The sequence below is a fragment of the Cervus canadensis genome, chromosome 1 (genome assembly GCF_019320065.1).
Source record: "Cervus canadensis isolate Bull #8, Minnesota chromosome 1, ASM1932006v1, whole genome shotgun sequence".
In the NCBI taxonomy this organism is placed as follows: domain Eukaryota; kingdom Metazoa; phylum Chordata; class Mammalia; order Artiodactyla; family Cervidae; genus Cervus; species Cervus canadensis.
Window position 1 is genome coordinate 15,651,523 of NC_057386.1, and position 16,370 is coordinate 15,667,892.

Below are 16,370 nucleotides of genomic sequence, written 5' to 3' on the forward strand. Positions count from 1 at the left end.
TAGACCTCAAAGAAATTTCACAAATAATTTTTCAAGTACAATGAACAGCACACAGACAAAAAAAACCAAAGCATAAAAGAAATAAAGGCCTGAGCAACAACTAGGAAAAATAAGATATAGCAGAAACAGATTTTTTAAAACTTCAAATACAAAAATTAACAGATTATTAAACAACTATGTCTACTAGATTAAAGAAATAAAATAAAAGACAGTTTGACTATATCTGCAGGGAACATAAAATAACAAAAATTAAGGATCCAATGCAGCAAATTAGATACACCGAAACAGAGAATTTGAGAACTGAAAGGCAAGAAACTATCCAGAAGGAGCATACAGAGACCAAAAGAAAACAGAAAAAAGAAATGAAGGGGCATGGTGATAAAGTGAGACAGTCTAACATATGGTTCACTGAAATTTTATAGGAGAACAAAAAAGAGAACAGGACTGAGATAGAGACAAGGGCAAATAACTATTCAGAAATGGCACAAGACAGCAATCCACAAATACCAGAAGCCCAACAAATTACACGGAAGAGAAACAGAAGGATATTTCCCAGTAGAACTGAACACCACAACGTAAAAGCAGCCTGGGGGTTGGGGGAGAGGGTAGGTGTGGGTAGGGGAAGCAGAGCAGTTTCTTCAAAAGAAATAACCAGTAAATGAAAATTATTTTCTCAATTGTAACAAAGAGAACCAAAAAAATGGTAACGATATACTTAACTGTGTGGGGGGAAAGAAAACAAAAAACAATCTAGATATATACACAGCATAAATATCTTTCAAGAATAAGGGCAAAATAAAGTTATTTTAGCAAACAAAAACCTAGAGAGTTAACCCCCAGCAGATAGATACTGTACTAAAGGACTACGGAAGGCAGAAGTAGTTCACTCTTCCACTTCCACTTCTTCCCTAAAGTGGAAGGTGTAACATGTAAAAAGGGAAGAAGTACAAAGAAAGAGGTAAGTAAGTACATGGATAAATCTAAATGAACACTGACAGCATAATAGAACATTATTATGCTGTCAGTGTTCATTTAGAGATATATATATATATTTAAAGGCAAAATATAACCTTAAACCACCACCACCAAGGCAGCAGCACAGAAATGGAATCAAAGTTATCATGTAACTAGGCTACTGTTAACATCAAACTTTGGCATATTAAAGATACCTGTGGTAACTTCTCAGAGAAACACCACACAGGACCTACTTATTAGTGGAGGAGAAAAGTATGAAATCATTTTTTAATCCAAATGAAAACAAGAGTTGAAGGAAACAGTAACACAGAACAGGCAAGAAATAGGCAACAACAGATACCATTAAGCCGGAAGACTTAAAACCTATATAATGACGTTTATTAGTGCAAACAGAATAAACACTGAAGTTTAAAAAAGATTTTTTTTTTTGACCATGCCACACAGCTTGCAGGATCTTAATTCCCCAACCAGGGACTGAACCTAGGCCCCAGCAGTGAAAGTGCTAACTCCTAACCACTGGACCACTAGGTAATTCCCTTAAAAAAGATTTCAGACTGAATAAAGAAAAAAATCTCAACTATGTATTTGTCAGATATACTGAAAACATAATAATGAAAAGCTGACAATATAAAAACAGACATATTTACACTATGCGGTGGTTTGAATATACTAGTATCAGATAAACTGCTAACAGCAAAAATTATCAGGAGAAATAGAATCACTTAGTAACACATAAAGCAAAAATATAAATACAGGAAGAAACCAAGTACACCCACAATCACGACAGTCATGAATATACCTCTCTTAGTAATTGACAGAACAAACAGCCAAAAGTCAGAATACAGAAGATTTAAACACGGTGATTAAATGCTATGATTAACAAAACTGTCATAATGACACTATAAAGAAAAGCAAAGGATAATCACAAAAATTAGAACAGTGGTTGTTTCTAGAGTATTGGGAGGGAGTTATGATCAGGGAAGGTTTCCAGGGTGCTAGAAATATTTTACTTTCTGACCTAAGTAATGATTAATGGAGTTAACTTCATAATGACTGCCCTGAAACATTTTTTGTGAAGGACCAGACAGAAGTATTTTAGACTTTCCAGGCAACATAACTCTGTGACATATTCTTCTTTGTCTCTACAACTCAAAAAATCCAAAAATCATTCTCGGCCCGCCAGTTGTAGGCTGCAGTTTACCAACTCCTGAACTCAAAGGCTCAGGGTTTGTGTCCTTTTTGTATTTCACAAAAAATATAGAAGAATCACTTAGGAGGGAAAAAGCTAAAATAATTCTTTATCTGTTTTTCTATTCTTCTCTTTCAACAAATAGTTGTGAGTTCCCACTGTGTACCCAACACTGTTTCGGGTGTTAGAGACTAAAAACTGAACAAGATCTCTCTTCTATGTCAAGGAGTGAGGGAAATAGTTAAAATGATTACACCTTTATGTAACGAACAGTGTAAGAGATGGAAACAGTAGTAAATAAAACAAAGGTACACTTCTCTTGGGATTAACATTCTGGTGGAAGATGATGGGCAACAAACTAACTGTATAGTTAAAAATTAAGATATGTAAATTAAGTAAAAATATTAAAATTATGCCACAGAATGATGACAGTGAATGATGTACAACACACAACATGGATGACTTTCACCAAAGTAATGCTGAATGAAATAAACTAGACACCAGAGTATATTATATACTGTATGATTCCTTTTATACACTGTATAAAAAGAAGGAAAAAAAAAAAAACTCATCTATGCTACTACTAGAAGTCAGGACAGTAGCTATCCCCAGTGGCAGGGAGGGGGCTAATAACTGAAAGGGAACATAAGGGACCTTCCAGAAGGTATTTTGTTTCTTGTGCTAGTATAGTTGGTGAAAATTCATTAAGCTGTAGATGTACATGTATACTCTTCTATATGTATAAATATGAATCAACAAAAATTTAAATATATATATCAAATTTTAAATACATATGCCAGATAGTAATAGCTAAGAATTAAAGCAGGGTTAGGGACAGAGTTACAAGGTGAGAGGGACTGTTATTCAAAGAAGTTGGCCAGGAGAGACCTCTCTTGACAAGGTCATTTTTGAGCAACAGTCTGATGAAGGACTTGGTCATCATGCTATTCTTGGAAGAGGAAATAGCAGGTACAAAGGCGCTGAAGTAAAGAGTGCTTCAGAGTGTTCACAGAACTTCCAGGAGGCCAGTGTGGCTTGAGTGGCATGAGGGAGAAGGGGAGCAGACGGAGCCAGGTGGACGTGGGCAGCAAAGATTATGTAGGAGCTTCTAGACCATGTAAGCCTACAGTCTGGACAAGCCCCTGGCCAGTTCTGAACAGGATCTGACTTAAATTTTTCACAGAATCATTCTGGCTACTTACTATATTGAAAATAGGTGAGACACAGGCAGAAACAAGGAGATGACTTTGGAGACTGATGCAGAGAACCAAATGAATAGAAAAGAGAGTGGATTCGGGAATTTTTTTAAAAGAAAATAAGATTTTGATGGATTAGATATGGGGCATGAAGTTATGATCTGAAAAACTGGACACAGTAAACTGTTATCTACAGGGACAGGGTAGACTGCAAAGAGAGCAATTTGTTGTTGTGCTAGTGAGCAAGAGTTCCTCTGTGGATTTTTTAAAAATTATTTATTCATCTATTTATTTTTGGCTGCCCTGGGTCTTCATTGCTATGTGCAGGCTGCTCACTGAGGTGGCTTCTCTTGTTGCAGAGCACCGGCTCTAGGATGCACGGGCTCAGTAGGTGTGGCGCACGACCTTAGTTGCTCTGTGGCACGTGGAATCTTCCCAGACCAGGAATCGAACCCGTGTTCCCTGCACTGGCAGGCAGATTCCCAACCATTGGACCACCAGGGAAGTCCTACAGCTGTTTTTTTAAGCTGCTCATTTAGTTATATAAGCAGAAATGTCAAGGAGAGGTGCATATGTAATTTGCAGGGAAATCAATGCCCAAGTAAATGGCTGGCCAGTTCATGCATCCTAAAAGGCAGATATGGATAAGGACACAAGTAACCTGGTAGATCTGGCAGAGGCACATGGGAAAGCTCTCTTTTGATTGCTTCTATTTTCCTAGTAAAATAAAAAAGTAAAGTCATCAGTTGAGAGAGTAGAGGGGAAGGAATTGCTGCTGGAAGGAATTGCAGGAAATGACGAAAATATGAAATATTCATCTAGGAGAGTGAATTAACTATGGAAATATAATAGGACTGGCAGCAACTCAGAGGCTCATGAGGTTGGGGGTCACAAACTTAAAGTGAGATCAGTCAGCATAGGTATATGTACTTTCCTCTAACCAGGCTGAACTGCTTAGATACAGGCAAGGAAAAGATGGAAAATTAGATTTAATCAGGGCTGAGTTTTTTTCAGGCAAGTATGATGGAGAGAGTGGGGAAAGGGAATTGAAGAGTATACACAAATCAGTGATTATAACAGCAAAGCACAGAATCTAAGATAGGAAGATAAAATGCAATGGAAAAAGGAAACTAAGGTTGGTTTCTATTTTAACACCCAAGACATACTTAGATTTGCATGATAATGAGGCCCAGCCACCATTCACAGAGGTGGCAGGACTATCTGTGGATCACTTGAGTACCTCTCTCTTGTCTTCATTTAAGACCTGACTTACATGGACACATGATAGATGGGTGGTCACATTACTGAAAACCAAATGAAAAAAAATCTTTTTCAGGAAGAAAAGAGTAGTAAGACAACAAAATTCTACAAATCATATTTGTCCCAAATAGGTAATTCTGCAATCCCATTTAACATTTTAAAACTTGTAACTGGTTTAAAACAATAAAAATACAGATCCAGGTCTCCTCAAAAGTTAGCTAACAAACCTCAACCTAACCAAACAGATTTATACATTGAACATTTATAATATTTTTAAATATGGCAATGATGACAAAGTAATAGAAAAAATTTCAAGTTGAATACATTTTCCTAAGTGCTTTACTAATTATAATCACCCTAATAAACGCATGTATTCATGAGACAGAGAGGGAAAGAAGGACATTTTTAAATAGTTTAACAATATAGAGACTAAATCACTTAAGAAAAAAAGCAATATTAATCAAGTCTGCTGAGGCAGAGAAAAGCAAGTTTCTGAAACAGAGACCTAGGATGAAAACTCCTGGTCTCCCTTTTCCCTAAGATCCCACAGCAATACCCGAGGCATCAAGGAACATAATACACTCTTATGTACAGGGTTCTCATATGGTATCAACAAATCAGCCAAAGGCACTTGAGTGAACTAACACAAAATCCTACATGAGCTGGTTCAGGGACTCTCAACTTTGGCACCAGTATCATTCTGGACTGGATCAGCCTTTGCCGTGGGCGCCTGTCCTGTGCATGGCAGATGTACACTAGCGTCCCTGGCCTCTGCCCAGCAGCTGCCTATGGCATCATTCCACCCACCCTCTAATTCTGACCAAAAACTGCTTCAACATTGCCAAATGTCCGCTGAGGGGATAAACTACCCCGGCCTGAGAACCACTAACTTGGCTGTGATGTTTTTATAGAGTTTTATCTCACTCACAGGCAGAAAACAAACCTATCTCAAATCTGTGCAGCATTAGCTTCTCTACATCACTGGGCAAGCCATAAAATTAATTCAAATACCAGGAGCTGACCAAAATTTTTTGAAAGGAATTAACTACAGGAATATGTAAGTCTGGCCAGGATAAAAACCTAATGTTTGGATGCGAAACCCCTTTCTTGATAGAACAATGAGCTGCAGGCCTAGAAGTAATCGATTTATACTGAGAGAACAGGATCAGCTCTTATAAAATGTAAACTGACTGATACAGATTTGAATCTAAGTTAAGTGATTCACAGGTAATGCTATGAACGTTTCTCCTTAAGACTTCACCCCCCTTGGGTAATTAATGGAAGAGAAACTTCGCTTGAGTGTTCCTGGGCTTCTTGGTCTCCTACAACAGGTGTCACATTTCTCCAGGTGAATGCTTACCGGTAAGGGATTGGATAAGGAATGTTGCGGTGAGGATCGTGCAACTGGTGGAACACTTCTGCCAGGGCTGGTTCCTGGCCCGCTTCCCCCAGCAAACTGGCCAACAGGGAAAAATGGATATGAATAATTCACAACAGTACTGTGCTTCAGATAAGGAGAGTAAAAGATTAATACACAAACAGGTCTTAATTATACACGGTCCCTTTAAGTCTACACATTTTATTCTAGAGAGAAAATGCCATATAAGTCAAATTCTGCTATCTTTCCAATGAGATTTTAACAAGAAGCTCCAGCAGAAATGTACCGATATAAGGAAAACATGGCTAGAAACCTGAAGGTACACATGATTTTGAAAAGACATAAGAGAAGAATGTTTTCCCTTCTTGTCTCAAAATACATGAAGCAGGAATACAGTGTATGTTAGTGTCCCCTTCAGTAACGACTAAGGATGGGTCAGTGAGCTTACTACAGGTTCCACTGGACTACAGGTAGAGGACAAAAGAAGAGTCCAAGTCATTCCACTTCAACCTTTGTAAGACACAAAACCTAGTCTGGCCAAGAGAACAATCACCTCATTTGTGAATTTTTATATCATCACAGACAAGACACATCATGAACAAATTTAAATTTAGGAAGTCAGCAGCTGTTTCCTTATAGAGATGGGGCAACATCAGGTTGATGCAGGTGGGGAGGAAGGGGAGGAGAGCACGGTAAAGGCAACACATTCCTTTCTAAAGCTTTAAATGAATGAAAGGATTTAGGTTCTTTTTTTTTTTAAGTCACTATAGATTTCTTTTTCCAAAAATTTAACTTACCTCAAAGTAATCACTAATTTTATGTCCCCTAGGAGTGCCTTTCCCTGAAAATAAAACCAAAGTAAGTATAGTTTTTCCAGTAACACAAGTAAACCATCATTTGCTAAAGTATATTATGTATTCAATGACTGCCTATGCTGTTACCAATTCAAATGTCAACTTTACTTTTAACAAATGAGCCAAAATACCTGTTTTCTAAGAACAGAAGACAGTTTCCACCACAAAATAAAACACTGAAATAAGCAGTGAAAGAAAGACCTTTTCACACTTGCTTTCCTTTAAGATTCACTACTCTTTCTTTTACAAGTACACTAACAAAGCTTACGCCACAACTGTGAATCAAAATAAAACTAAAATATAAACTACACCCCCAACTAGGAGGATAAAAAAATTCAAAACAAATTCATCAGAACTAAATGGTTTATTCTATTTCACAAGTAACTTTATGTGACCTCGTTACTTCAGGAAAATTTTCTCCCACAAAAGTAAAGAATGATTTGCAGATTGAAAGATACAAAATGGGGAGAGGGGGGCCTTTCATTTCTTGGAAGCTCTTCCATTTCATTTATTCTTTCTTTAATTATTTAAAGAAACCTGGCATTATGACCATCATACTTACAGATTTATTCCACTGGGCGCCAATTATTCAATCGAGTAACTGACATGGAAGAAGGGTAGGTAAAAGGACAGCCATGTAAATGAAACCATTTCTGCTTGCCTATTATTAACAAACCACTGATCTGGTGCAAGACATAGTTAAAACTGCTATGTAATCTCTTTTCTGTACAATAAATGCTTAGTCTGAAGACAAATCCATGGTGAGAAGACTATTAATTTACAACAGGGAAAACTAGAAAATCCCCACAGAACTGACACTGTTTTGTCAAGTGTGTATCAAATGTCAAGTCTATCATAAACAGACTGATATTCCCTTAAGGAATGCAAATCTCCATTGTTAGGAATCCCTGTACACAAACTAATTCATGTGAGCTGGAAGTTTTATACCTAAGTACATAAGAATTGATATTTTTACTGGTGTGAAGTTATTACTACCTTGGCTAGTTTCATATGGTTCAGCTTTTCTTTTCCGGTTTCGCTGGTCATTCTGTTTTTTCTCAGGAGTCTGTTAAATACCATATACATCACAATTAGCATTTTGTTAAATTTTTCACGTTATGAAAATTAGAGTGTATGTAAAAAATATCAAATTTACGAGGAGAATTAACTGGCTCAGAAGTCCTAAATGAGTGTCCTACTCTTAGAGCAGGGTCACGGAAAGAATATAAGATCTGGAATCAAACCATTTATACAATTTTTGGACAACTGCTTAAAATATCAGAGCTTTAATTTACTTATCTGTAAATCAGGGTTGCTGCAAAAGCTTACATGAGCTATTTCATAAAGCACAAATGTAGTACAAGCATCTAGCATATAGTAGGCTCTCAAATAACAGCTGTTACAATATTTTTTTCTTTTTGAGGCCACGCCATGCAACTTGTGGGATAGTAGTTCCCTGACCAGGGACTGAAAATCCAGACCCCAGCAGTGAAAGCACTGAGTCCTAACCATTGGACCACCAGGGAATCCCAATATTTCTACTTTAAAAGAGCTTAAATCTATAAATTTTTTTCCAAAAAAAGAAGTATCTGCATGATCAGTCAACTGACTAGTCTATTCAAAGTCTTATCTAAGTGCAAAGTAAGCAGTTATATATTCAGCTAGGTTATTTGCCTTTAAAAAACAAAAAACTTCAAATTTTGTTACTGAAGTCTTTCAGGCCAAACTGACTCACTCTGCTGAAGTACTAAGAAGTGCTAAAATTCAAGGAAACCTAGACTAATTCAGCTACAACTGCAAATTTCTACCTTTCATTGATTATTATGATTATAGTAATAAAAACCCATCAGGGCCACATGACAACTGTGCAGACACAAAGAGCACACAGCTCTAAGGGGGATCGTTCACACAGACCCTAACGGGACCCCAGAGTCTGCAGTGCTATGGCTTAACCCAGACCTAAAGTGTGGGAACATGAGAAGTCTTGCAATGGATGTGGCTTCTTACCTCTACTTCTTTATCACTCAAGGACCCCACGCTGCACAAGCTCTGGTTGGAAGACTCACTATTGAGTGGCCCCTGAAAAGAAAAAAACAAAAAGGAATCAAAAGAAACTAAGATGACAGCAAAAAGGAGGAAGAAGCCATGTGATTGTGATATCTACGTCAAGTCAAAGAAACCAAGAATTAACTGCAACACCTCTGGGCCAACTTGAAAAGAACTCCATCCATCATATAGTAGAGGGCACTCATGTTAAAATTCTCTACCTAATGTTATTTTCATTTCCTTTATAAACTCTGAACTCCTGTGCAAACTTTCCCCTTCTCGAGTACTTCCACACGGACCAAGTTCATTCTTTAAGGAAAATAAGCAAGGGAAAAATGATTCTCGTGATTCTTGTATCTTACAGTCGATATCTGAAAGTTGAGATGTTAAGGGTATGTCAAAGGTTCCTCATGAGGGGGTGGTCAGAGACCATAATGAAGGAAACACTTTTTCGAATCATGCTTTAAAGAGACTGCCAGTTCAAAAAACAGTTACAGAAGACTGACCTCTAAGCCTAACAGCTTGAGGATCTCTGCTAGCCTGCTGCTCAGAGAAACTGATGAAAATTATTTTTTAAAACCACCATTCAAAGCCTCTGACAATGGTCCCTAAGGGCAAAGAGCTAATAAAGAAACAACCATTCAATAAAATCTAGGAAAAATTTAGCCTGCAAGGTGAAAGTCTGTGGTACCTGAACTAAGACCCCGCTTTTCTTCCCATATCCCACCCTCCCATCTCAGCAGGGTTCCAGACTGCTGCAGCCAAGAGCACAAGACCCCTCCTTCCCCAGCTCTCAGTCAAGGGCTTTCTTTCTGAGAGGAGCATGACTTCAGGATTCTCGTTTCGTCCCCAGCACTCTTGTCACTGAAGCCAAGTCCCAGCCAAGTACATCAAAGACAGGAGGCTTCAACCTGCCTAACACTGACTTGTGGAAGGGGGGCTCTGCCTTAGCTTGGTTCACTGAGAGTACTGGGACTCCAACAGGCCTCCCGCTCAGCTCGTAAGGTAGCGGTTCCACATTACAAGAGACAAGCTGCTGTGTGCACCCCATCTATACCTCCGCTCCTAGTATTCAGTTCCTAGAGGCTAAATGTCACTCACAGGAAAGTGTTACTCACTGTCCCCACCTCCAACACCAGAACCCTGGCTTAGATATTTTGCCAGGGGTAAAACGTTGCAACATATAGTACCAAAGCTCTTCCCAAAGGACCTGACTTCATTCTCAACAGAGTGTGGACAAGTTCAAATCTACAGATATTCAATGGAGACTGTGGCAAAAGGCAAGTGGGAGAATATTTGTGTAATGAGGATACAGCCTAGACTGTAGGTCAGTTAGTTAGCAAGAGAGAACCAAGGAATAAGGCCCCACCAGGGAGGAGTCATCCTGCGGTCAGAACAAATAGCAAACATTCGTCAAACAGGTATGACCTAAATCAAATCCCTTACAATTATACAGTGGAAGTGAGAAATAGATTCAAGGGATTAGATCTGACAGAGTACCTGATGAACTGTGGATGGAGGTTTGTGACATTGTACAGGAGACAGGAATCAAGACCATCCCCAAGAAAAAAACAATGCAAAAAAGCAAAATGGCTGTCTGAGGAGGCCTTACAAATAGCTGTGAAAAGAAAAGAAGCGAAAAACAAAGAAGAAAAGGAAAGATATACCAATTTGAATGCAGAGTTCCAAAGAATAGCAAGGAGAGATAAGAAAGCCTCCCTCAGCGATCAGTGCAAAGAAATAGAGGAAAACAACAGAATGGGAAAGACAAGATTTCTTCAAGAAAATTAGAGATACCAAGGGAACATTTCATGCAAAGATGGGTTCAATAAAGGACAGAAATGGTATGGGCCTAACAGAAGCAGAAGATATTAAGAAGAGGTGGAAAGAATACACAGAAGAACTATACAAAAAAGATCTTCACGACCCAGATAATCATGATGGTAGGATCACTAACCTAGAGTCAGACATCCTGGAATGTGAAGTCAGGTGGGCCTTAGGAAGCATTACTACAAACAAAGCTAGTGGAGGTGAGGGAATTCCAGTTGAGCTATTTCAAATCCTAGAAGATGATGCTGTGAAAGTGCTGCACTCAATATGCCAGCAAATTTGGAAAACTCAGCAGTGGCCACAGGACTGGGAAAGGTCAGTTTTCGTTCCAATCCCAAAGAAAGGCAATGCGAAAGAATACTCAAACTACTACACAGTTGCACTCATCTCACACGCTAGTAAAGTAATGCTCAAAATTCTCCAAGCCAGGCTTCAACAGTATGTGAACCGTGAACTTCCAGATGTTCAAGCTGGTTTTAGAAAAGGTAGAGGAACCAGAGATCAAACTGCCAATATCCGTTGGATTATCGAAAAAGCAAGAGAGTTCCAGAAAGACATCTATTTCTGCTTTATTGACTATGCCAAAGCCTTTGACTGTGTGGATTATCACAAACTGTGGAAAATTCTTAAGGAGAAGGGAATACCAGACTACCTGACCTGCCTATTGAGACATCTGTATGCAGGTCAGGAAGTAACAGAACTGGACATGGAACAACAGACTGGTTCCAAATAGGAAAAAGAGGACGTCAAAACTGTATATTGTCACCCTGCTTATTTAACTTATATGCAGAGTACATCATGAGAAATGCTGGGCTGGATGAAGCACAAGCTGGAATCAAGACTGCCGGAAGAAATATCAATAACCTCAGATATGCAGATGACACCACCCTTATGGCAGAAAGCAAAGAACTAAAGAGCCTCTTGATGAAAGTGAAAGAGGAGAGTGAAAAGTTGGCTTAAAGCTCAACATTCAAAAAACTAAAATCATGTCATCTGGTCCCATCGTTTCATGGCAAATAGATGGGGAAAGAGTGGAAACAGTGACAGACTTTATTTTTTTTTGGCTCCAAAATCACTGCAGATGGTGATTGCAGCCATGAAGTTAAAAGATGCTTACTCCTTGGGAGGAAAGTTATGACCAACCTAGACAGCATATTAAAAAGCAGAGACATTACTTTACCAACAAAGGTCCGTCTAGTCAAGGCTATGGTTTTTCCAGTAGTCATGTATGGATGTGAGAGCTGGACTATAAAGAAAGCTGAGCACCAAAGAATTGATGCTTTTGAACTGTGGTGTTGGAGACGACTCTTGAGAGTCCCTTGGAATGCAAGGAGATCCAACCAGTCAATCCTAATGGGAATTAGTCCTGAATATTTATTGGAAGGACTGATGCTGAAACTGAAACTCCAATACTTTGGCCACCTGATGCAAAGAGTTGACTCATTTGAAAAGACCCTGATGCTGGGAAAGATTGAATGCTAGAGGAGACAGAGGATGAGATGGTTGCATGGCATCACCGACTTAATGGACATGAGTTTGAGTAAACTCCGGGAGTTGGTGATGGACAGGGAGGCCTGGCGTGCTGCAGTCCACAGGGTCACAAAGAGTCAGACACAACTGAGCGACTGAACTGAACTGAACTGAGAGGGGCTCAAGAGAAGAAGTGAACTGACAGAAGAAATAATTTGCAAATCTGAAGACAGATCAATAGAGATTATGCAAGCTGAAAAATAAACAAACAATAAAAAAGAAAAGAAGAAAAATGAACAGAGCTTCAAAGAAATGTGGAAAACTGTTAAGTATATCACCATGTACATAATTAGGATACCCAGAAAGAGAGAGCAAGAAAGGAGCAGAAAAAAATTTTTGAAGAAATTGTCTGAAATTTCCTTAAATCATTAAAAGATAATAATAATAACTTACTGATACAAGAAGCTTGATGAACTCCAAGCAGGATAAACATAAAAAGCCTCATAAACAAACATACTGTAGGAAAAATACTTGACGGAAGGTAAAGAAACAGAGAATATCTTGAAAGCAGAAACACAACACGTCACTTACAAGGGAATCCAAGTAAGATTAACAGTTGATTTCTGAGCAAAAACAATCACGTCCAAAAGGCAGCAGGATAATATATTCAAGGTGTGAGGTACGGAGGCAGGGAGTGTTGAGTCAACCAACACTCATACATTGAGCAAAGTGTTCTTTCAAAATGAAAGCAAAGGAAAGAGTTCTCAGATAAATAAAAAAGAAACTTCCTCAACCTAACAAAAGGGCAACTACAGAAAAAAACAAACAAACCCTACAGTTCACATCATAATTAACAGTTAAAGACTGGAAGCTTTCTCCTAAGACCCAAAACAAGACAAAGATGTTTGCTCTCACCCACATATTCAACATTATACTAGAAGTTCTAGGCAGGAATTATACCAAAAAAAAAAAAAGTAATAATAATAATAAAAATAAATAAGGCATTCAGATTGAAAAGGAAGAATTAAAACTATGCCATTCCCAGAAGATATACTACTGTACATATAAAACCAAAAAGGATCCACTAAAATACTACCTAAACTAACAAGTTCATAAAGATTGTAGGATACAAGATCAATATATAAAAATCTGTTTTATTTCTATAATCCTGCAATGAATAATCTGAAATGAAGTTAAGAAAACAATTCCATTCACATTAGCATCAAAGAGAATGAACTACCTAGATATAAACAAAAGAAATACAAAATATATACTCTAAAAACTACCTTAAAAACTACTACAAGAAATTAAAGATCTAAATAAATGGAAAAACATCCCATGTTCATGAACAGGAACACTTAACACTGTCAGGATAGCAGTTCTCTCTCAGCTGATCTATAGATTCAATGGAATCCCCCGTAGAAATCCAGGTGACTTCTTTGTAGAAACTGACAAGCTGATTCTAAAATTCATAGAGAATGGGGACTTTCTGGGAAGTCCAGTAGTTAAGACCCCACACTTCTACTACAAGGGACACAGATTCTACCCCTGATCAGGGAACTAAGATTCTACATGCTGTATTGCATGCCCCTGCCCTCAAAAAAAAAAAAGGAAAAAAAGGAATTATAAAGGACCAAAATAACCCTGAAAAAGAAGGTGAACTCACATTTTCTGACTTCAAGACTTACTACAAACAAAATTAATCAAGATAGTGTAGTACTAACATAAAGATGGACCAATGGAAAAGAACTGAGAGTCCAGAGATAAATCCATAATCTATGGTCAAATGATTATTGACAAAGTAGCCAACACCATTCAATAGGGGAAAGAATAGCCTTTTTAACAAAGGGTGCTGAGACAACTGGATAGCCACAAGCAAAACAATGAAGATAAACTCCTACTTCACACCATATAAAAATTAACTCAAAATGGTTCAAGAACTTAAACCAATAGCTAAAAACATAAAATTCTTAGATGAATGGGGTAAATCTTCACAACCTCAAACTGGGCAAAGAATTCTTAGATATGACACTTAAAGTGCCAACAACAAAAGAAAAAAAAAAGATAAATTAGACTTTTTCAAAATTAAAAATGTTTGTGGGGCTTCCCAGGTGGCACTAGTGGTAAAGAACCTGCCTGCCAATGCAGAGAATGTAATGAGATGTGGGTTTGGTCCCTGGGTCAGGAAGATCCCCCGGAGGAGGGCATGGCAGCTCACTCCAGTATTCTTGCCTGGAGAATTTCATGGACAGGGGAGCCTGGTGGGTTATAGTCCACAGGGTTACAAAGGTCGGACACGACTGAAGGGACTGAGCACACATGTGGTTGAAAGGACACTATCAACAAAGACAACCTACAAAATGGAAGATATCTGCAAGTCATATATTTGAAAAGATATTGGTATGCTATATAAAGAACTCTTATAGTTCAGAATCCAATATAAAATGGGCAAAATGTCTGAACAGACATTTCTCCAAAGATGAGATACAAATGACCCCACTTAATCTGACTAGAAAATATCTTACCAAAATAAGCACATGAAGAGAAGCTCAACATCATTAGCCAACGGGGAAACAAAAATCAAAACCAAAATGTGGTACCACTTCACACCTACCAGGATGGATAGATTCACAAAGACAATAAGAAGTGCTGGCAAGAATGTGGAGAAACTGGAACCCACAAACACTGCTGGTAGGAACATAAAATGGTGCAGCTGCTTTCAAAAGCAGTTGGGCAGTTACTCAATTAAACACAGTTACATATGACCCAGAAAGCTACGCCTAGAAACACATTGAAGAGAAATAAAAAACATGTACACCCACAAACTTGGACACAAATTTTCACAGCAGCATTACTCACAAAAGTCAAAAGGTGAAAACAATCCAGATATCCATCAACTAATAAATGGATACATGAAATATGATATACCCATACAATGGAATATTATTTGACCATAAAATGGAATCAAGAACTGATATATGCTACAGTATAAATGAACCTTGAAAACATTTTGCTGAGTTAAAGAAGCCAGTTACAACAGACCACATATCAAATGATTCTACTCATGTGAAAACTCAGAACAGGGAAATCTAAGACAGAAAGTAAAACATAGTTGCTTCGGGGAAGGGTTGAGGGACATAGGGTGCTAGCTAAAGGGTATGGGATTTCTTTTTGAGGTGATAAAAATATTCTAAAGCTGACTGTGTTGATGGTTGTACATATCTCTAAATAGACTAAAAACCAATGAACTGTGCAATTTAAATGGGTGAACTGTATGGAATATGAATAACATCTCAACAAGGCTATTTAAAAAAATAACAGTTACTAGGCTTAGAGTCAATTTACATTCATTTCAGGGTATTCTTTTCACTGTATCCTTAAAGTACTATTTTTAAATTGTAATCAACACAATATATCAGAGAGCTTCATAGTGAGATGCTTGTAAAACTGCAAAGAAAAAAAATAAAGGGAAACTAGGAAGAAGAAATCAAATCAAGTATTCCCAGTGACATAAATCAATCAAGGACTTATTCCTTTAATGATATAATAGAGTTCTATGATGTTTAAAAAAAGCTTTACTTAAATAAGAATTCTATAATAATTTAAACTGAATCTTTCTATGCCTAAATGTTAAAAATATCCTGTTTATGAATTATCTTTATTGTAACTGTCAAGAAGTATTTTACCTCCCTTGGATAGTAATAAAATCATATACTATTAACATATTTTAACCATTCATTTTACCCACCAACTCTCACTTTCAAAAGGCAATGGCCAATGGGTTGAATACTGGCAAAAGAGAACTGAAGATCCAGAACCTATTTTTTTTTTTTAAGCAATTATGATATGAACTGTAAAGTGTACATAATAGTGGTGTACACTGTAGTGTTTGAAATATCAAAGCAATAGGCAAAAAGATCCTTGTGGTTCCTGGAGTATGTGTGGCTAACCAAAAGAAAAACAGGATTAAGAATCATTTAATCCTCCCTTTCCCTGTCCTTTTCTGAAGCACAGCATCCTAAATTATTATAAAATCATTAGATTAAATTTAATTAACAGGGATAAATGACACACATTCCCTGTTCTAAAACAGCTTACAGTCTAGTAAGAGAGCCAACCAAAGTCTTTTAGGCAAACAATGTTATCTTTAAAAAATGTAGCTATCATAAAAA

At 37.6% G+C, this 16,370-nt stretch overlaps 1 protein-coding gene across 6 annotated transcripts in view; it reads right to left on the bottom strand.

Moving 5' to 3' along the window:
• Window positions 1-16,370, bottom strand: part of TLK2 (tousled like kinase 2) — a 122,429-nt gene that overhangs the window by 70,365 nt on the left and 35,694 nt on the right. For 3 of the 6 annotated variants that reach the window (XM_043465496.1, XM_043465514.1, XM_043465486.1), the window contains exons 3-6: window positions 8,860-8,931; window positions 7,849-7,918; window positions 6,796-6,839; window positions 5,981-6,076 (exon numbers count right to left, since the gene is read on the bottom strand). The exons of 2 other annotated variants lie outside the window; for them this stretch is intronic. In XM_043465496.1, coding sequence (XP_043321431.1) covers window positions 5,981-6,076; window positions 6,796-6,839; window positions 7,849-7,918; window positions 8,860-8,931 — 282 coding nt within the window. The remainder of the gene's footprint in view (window positions 1-5,980; window positions 6,077-6,795; window positions 6,840-7,848; window positions 7,919-8,859; window positions 8,932-16,370) is intronic. One more of the 6 variants, XM_043465504.1, reaches the window with a different exon arrangement.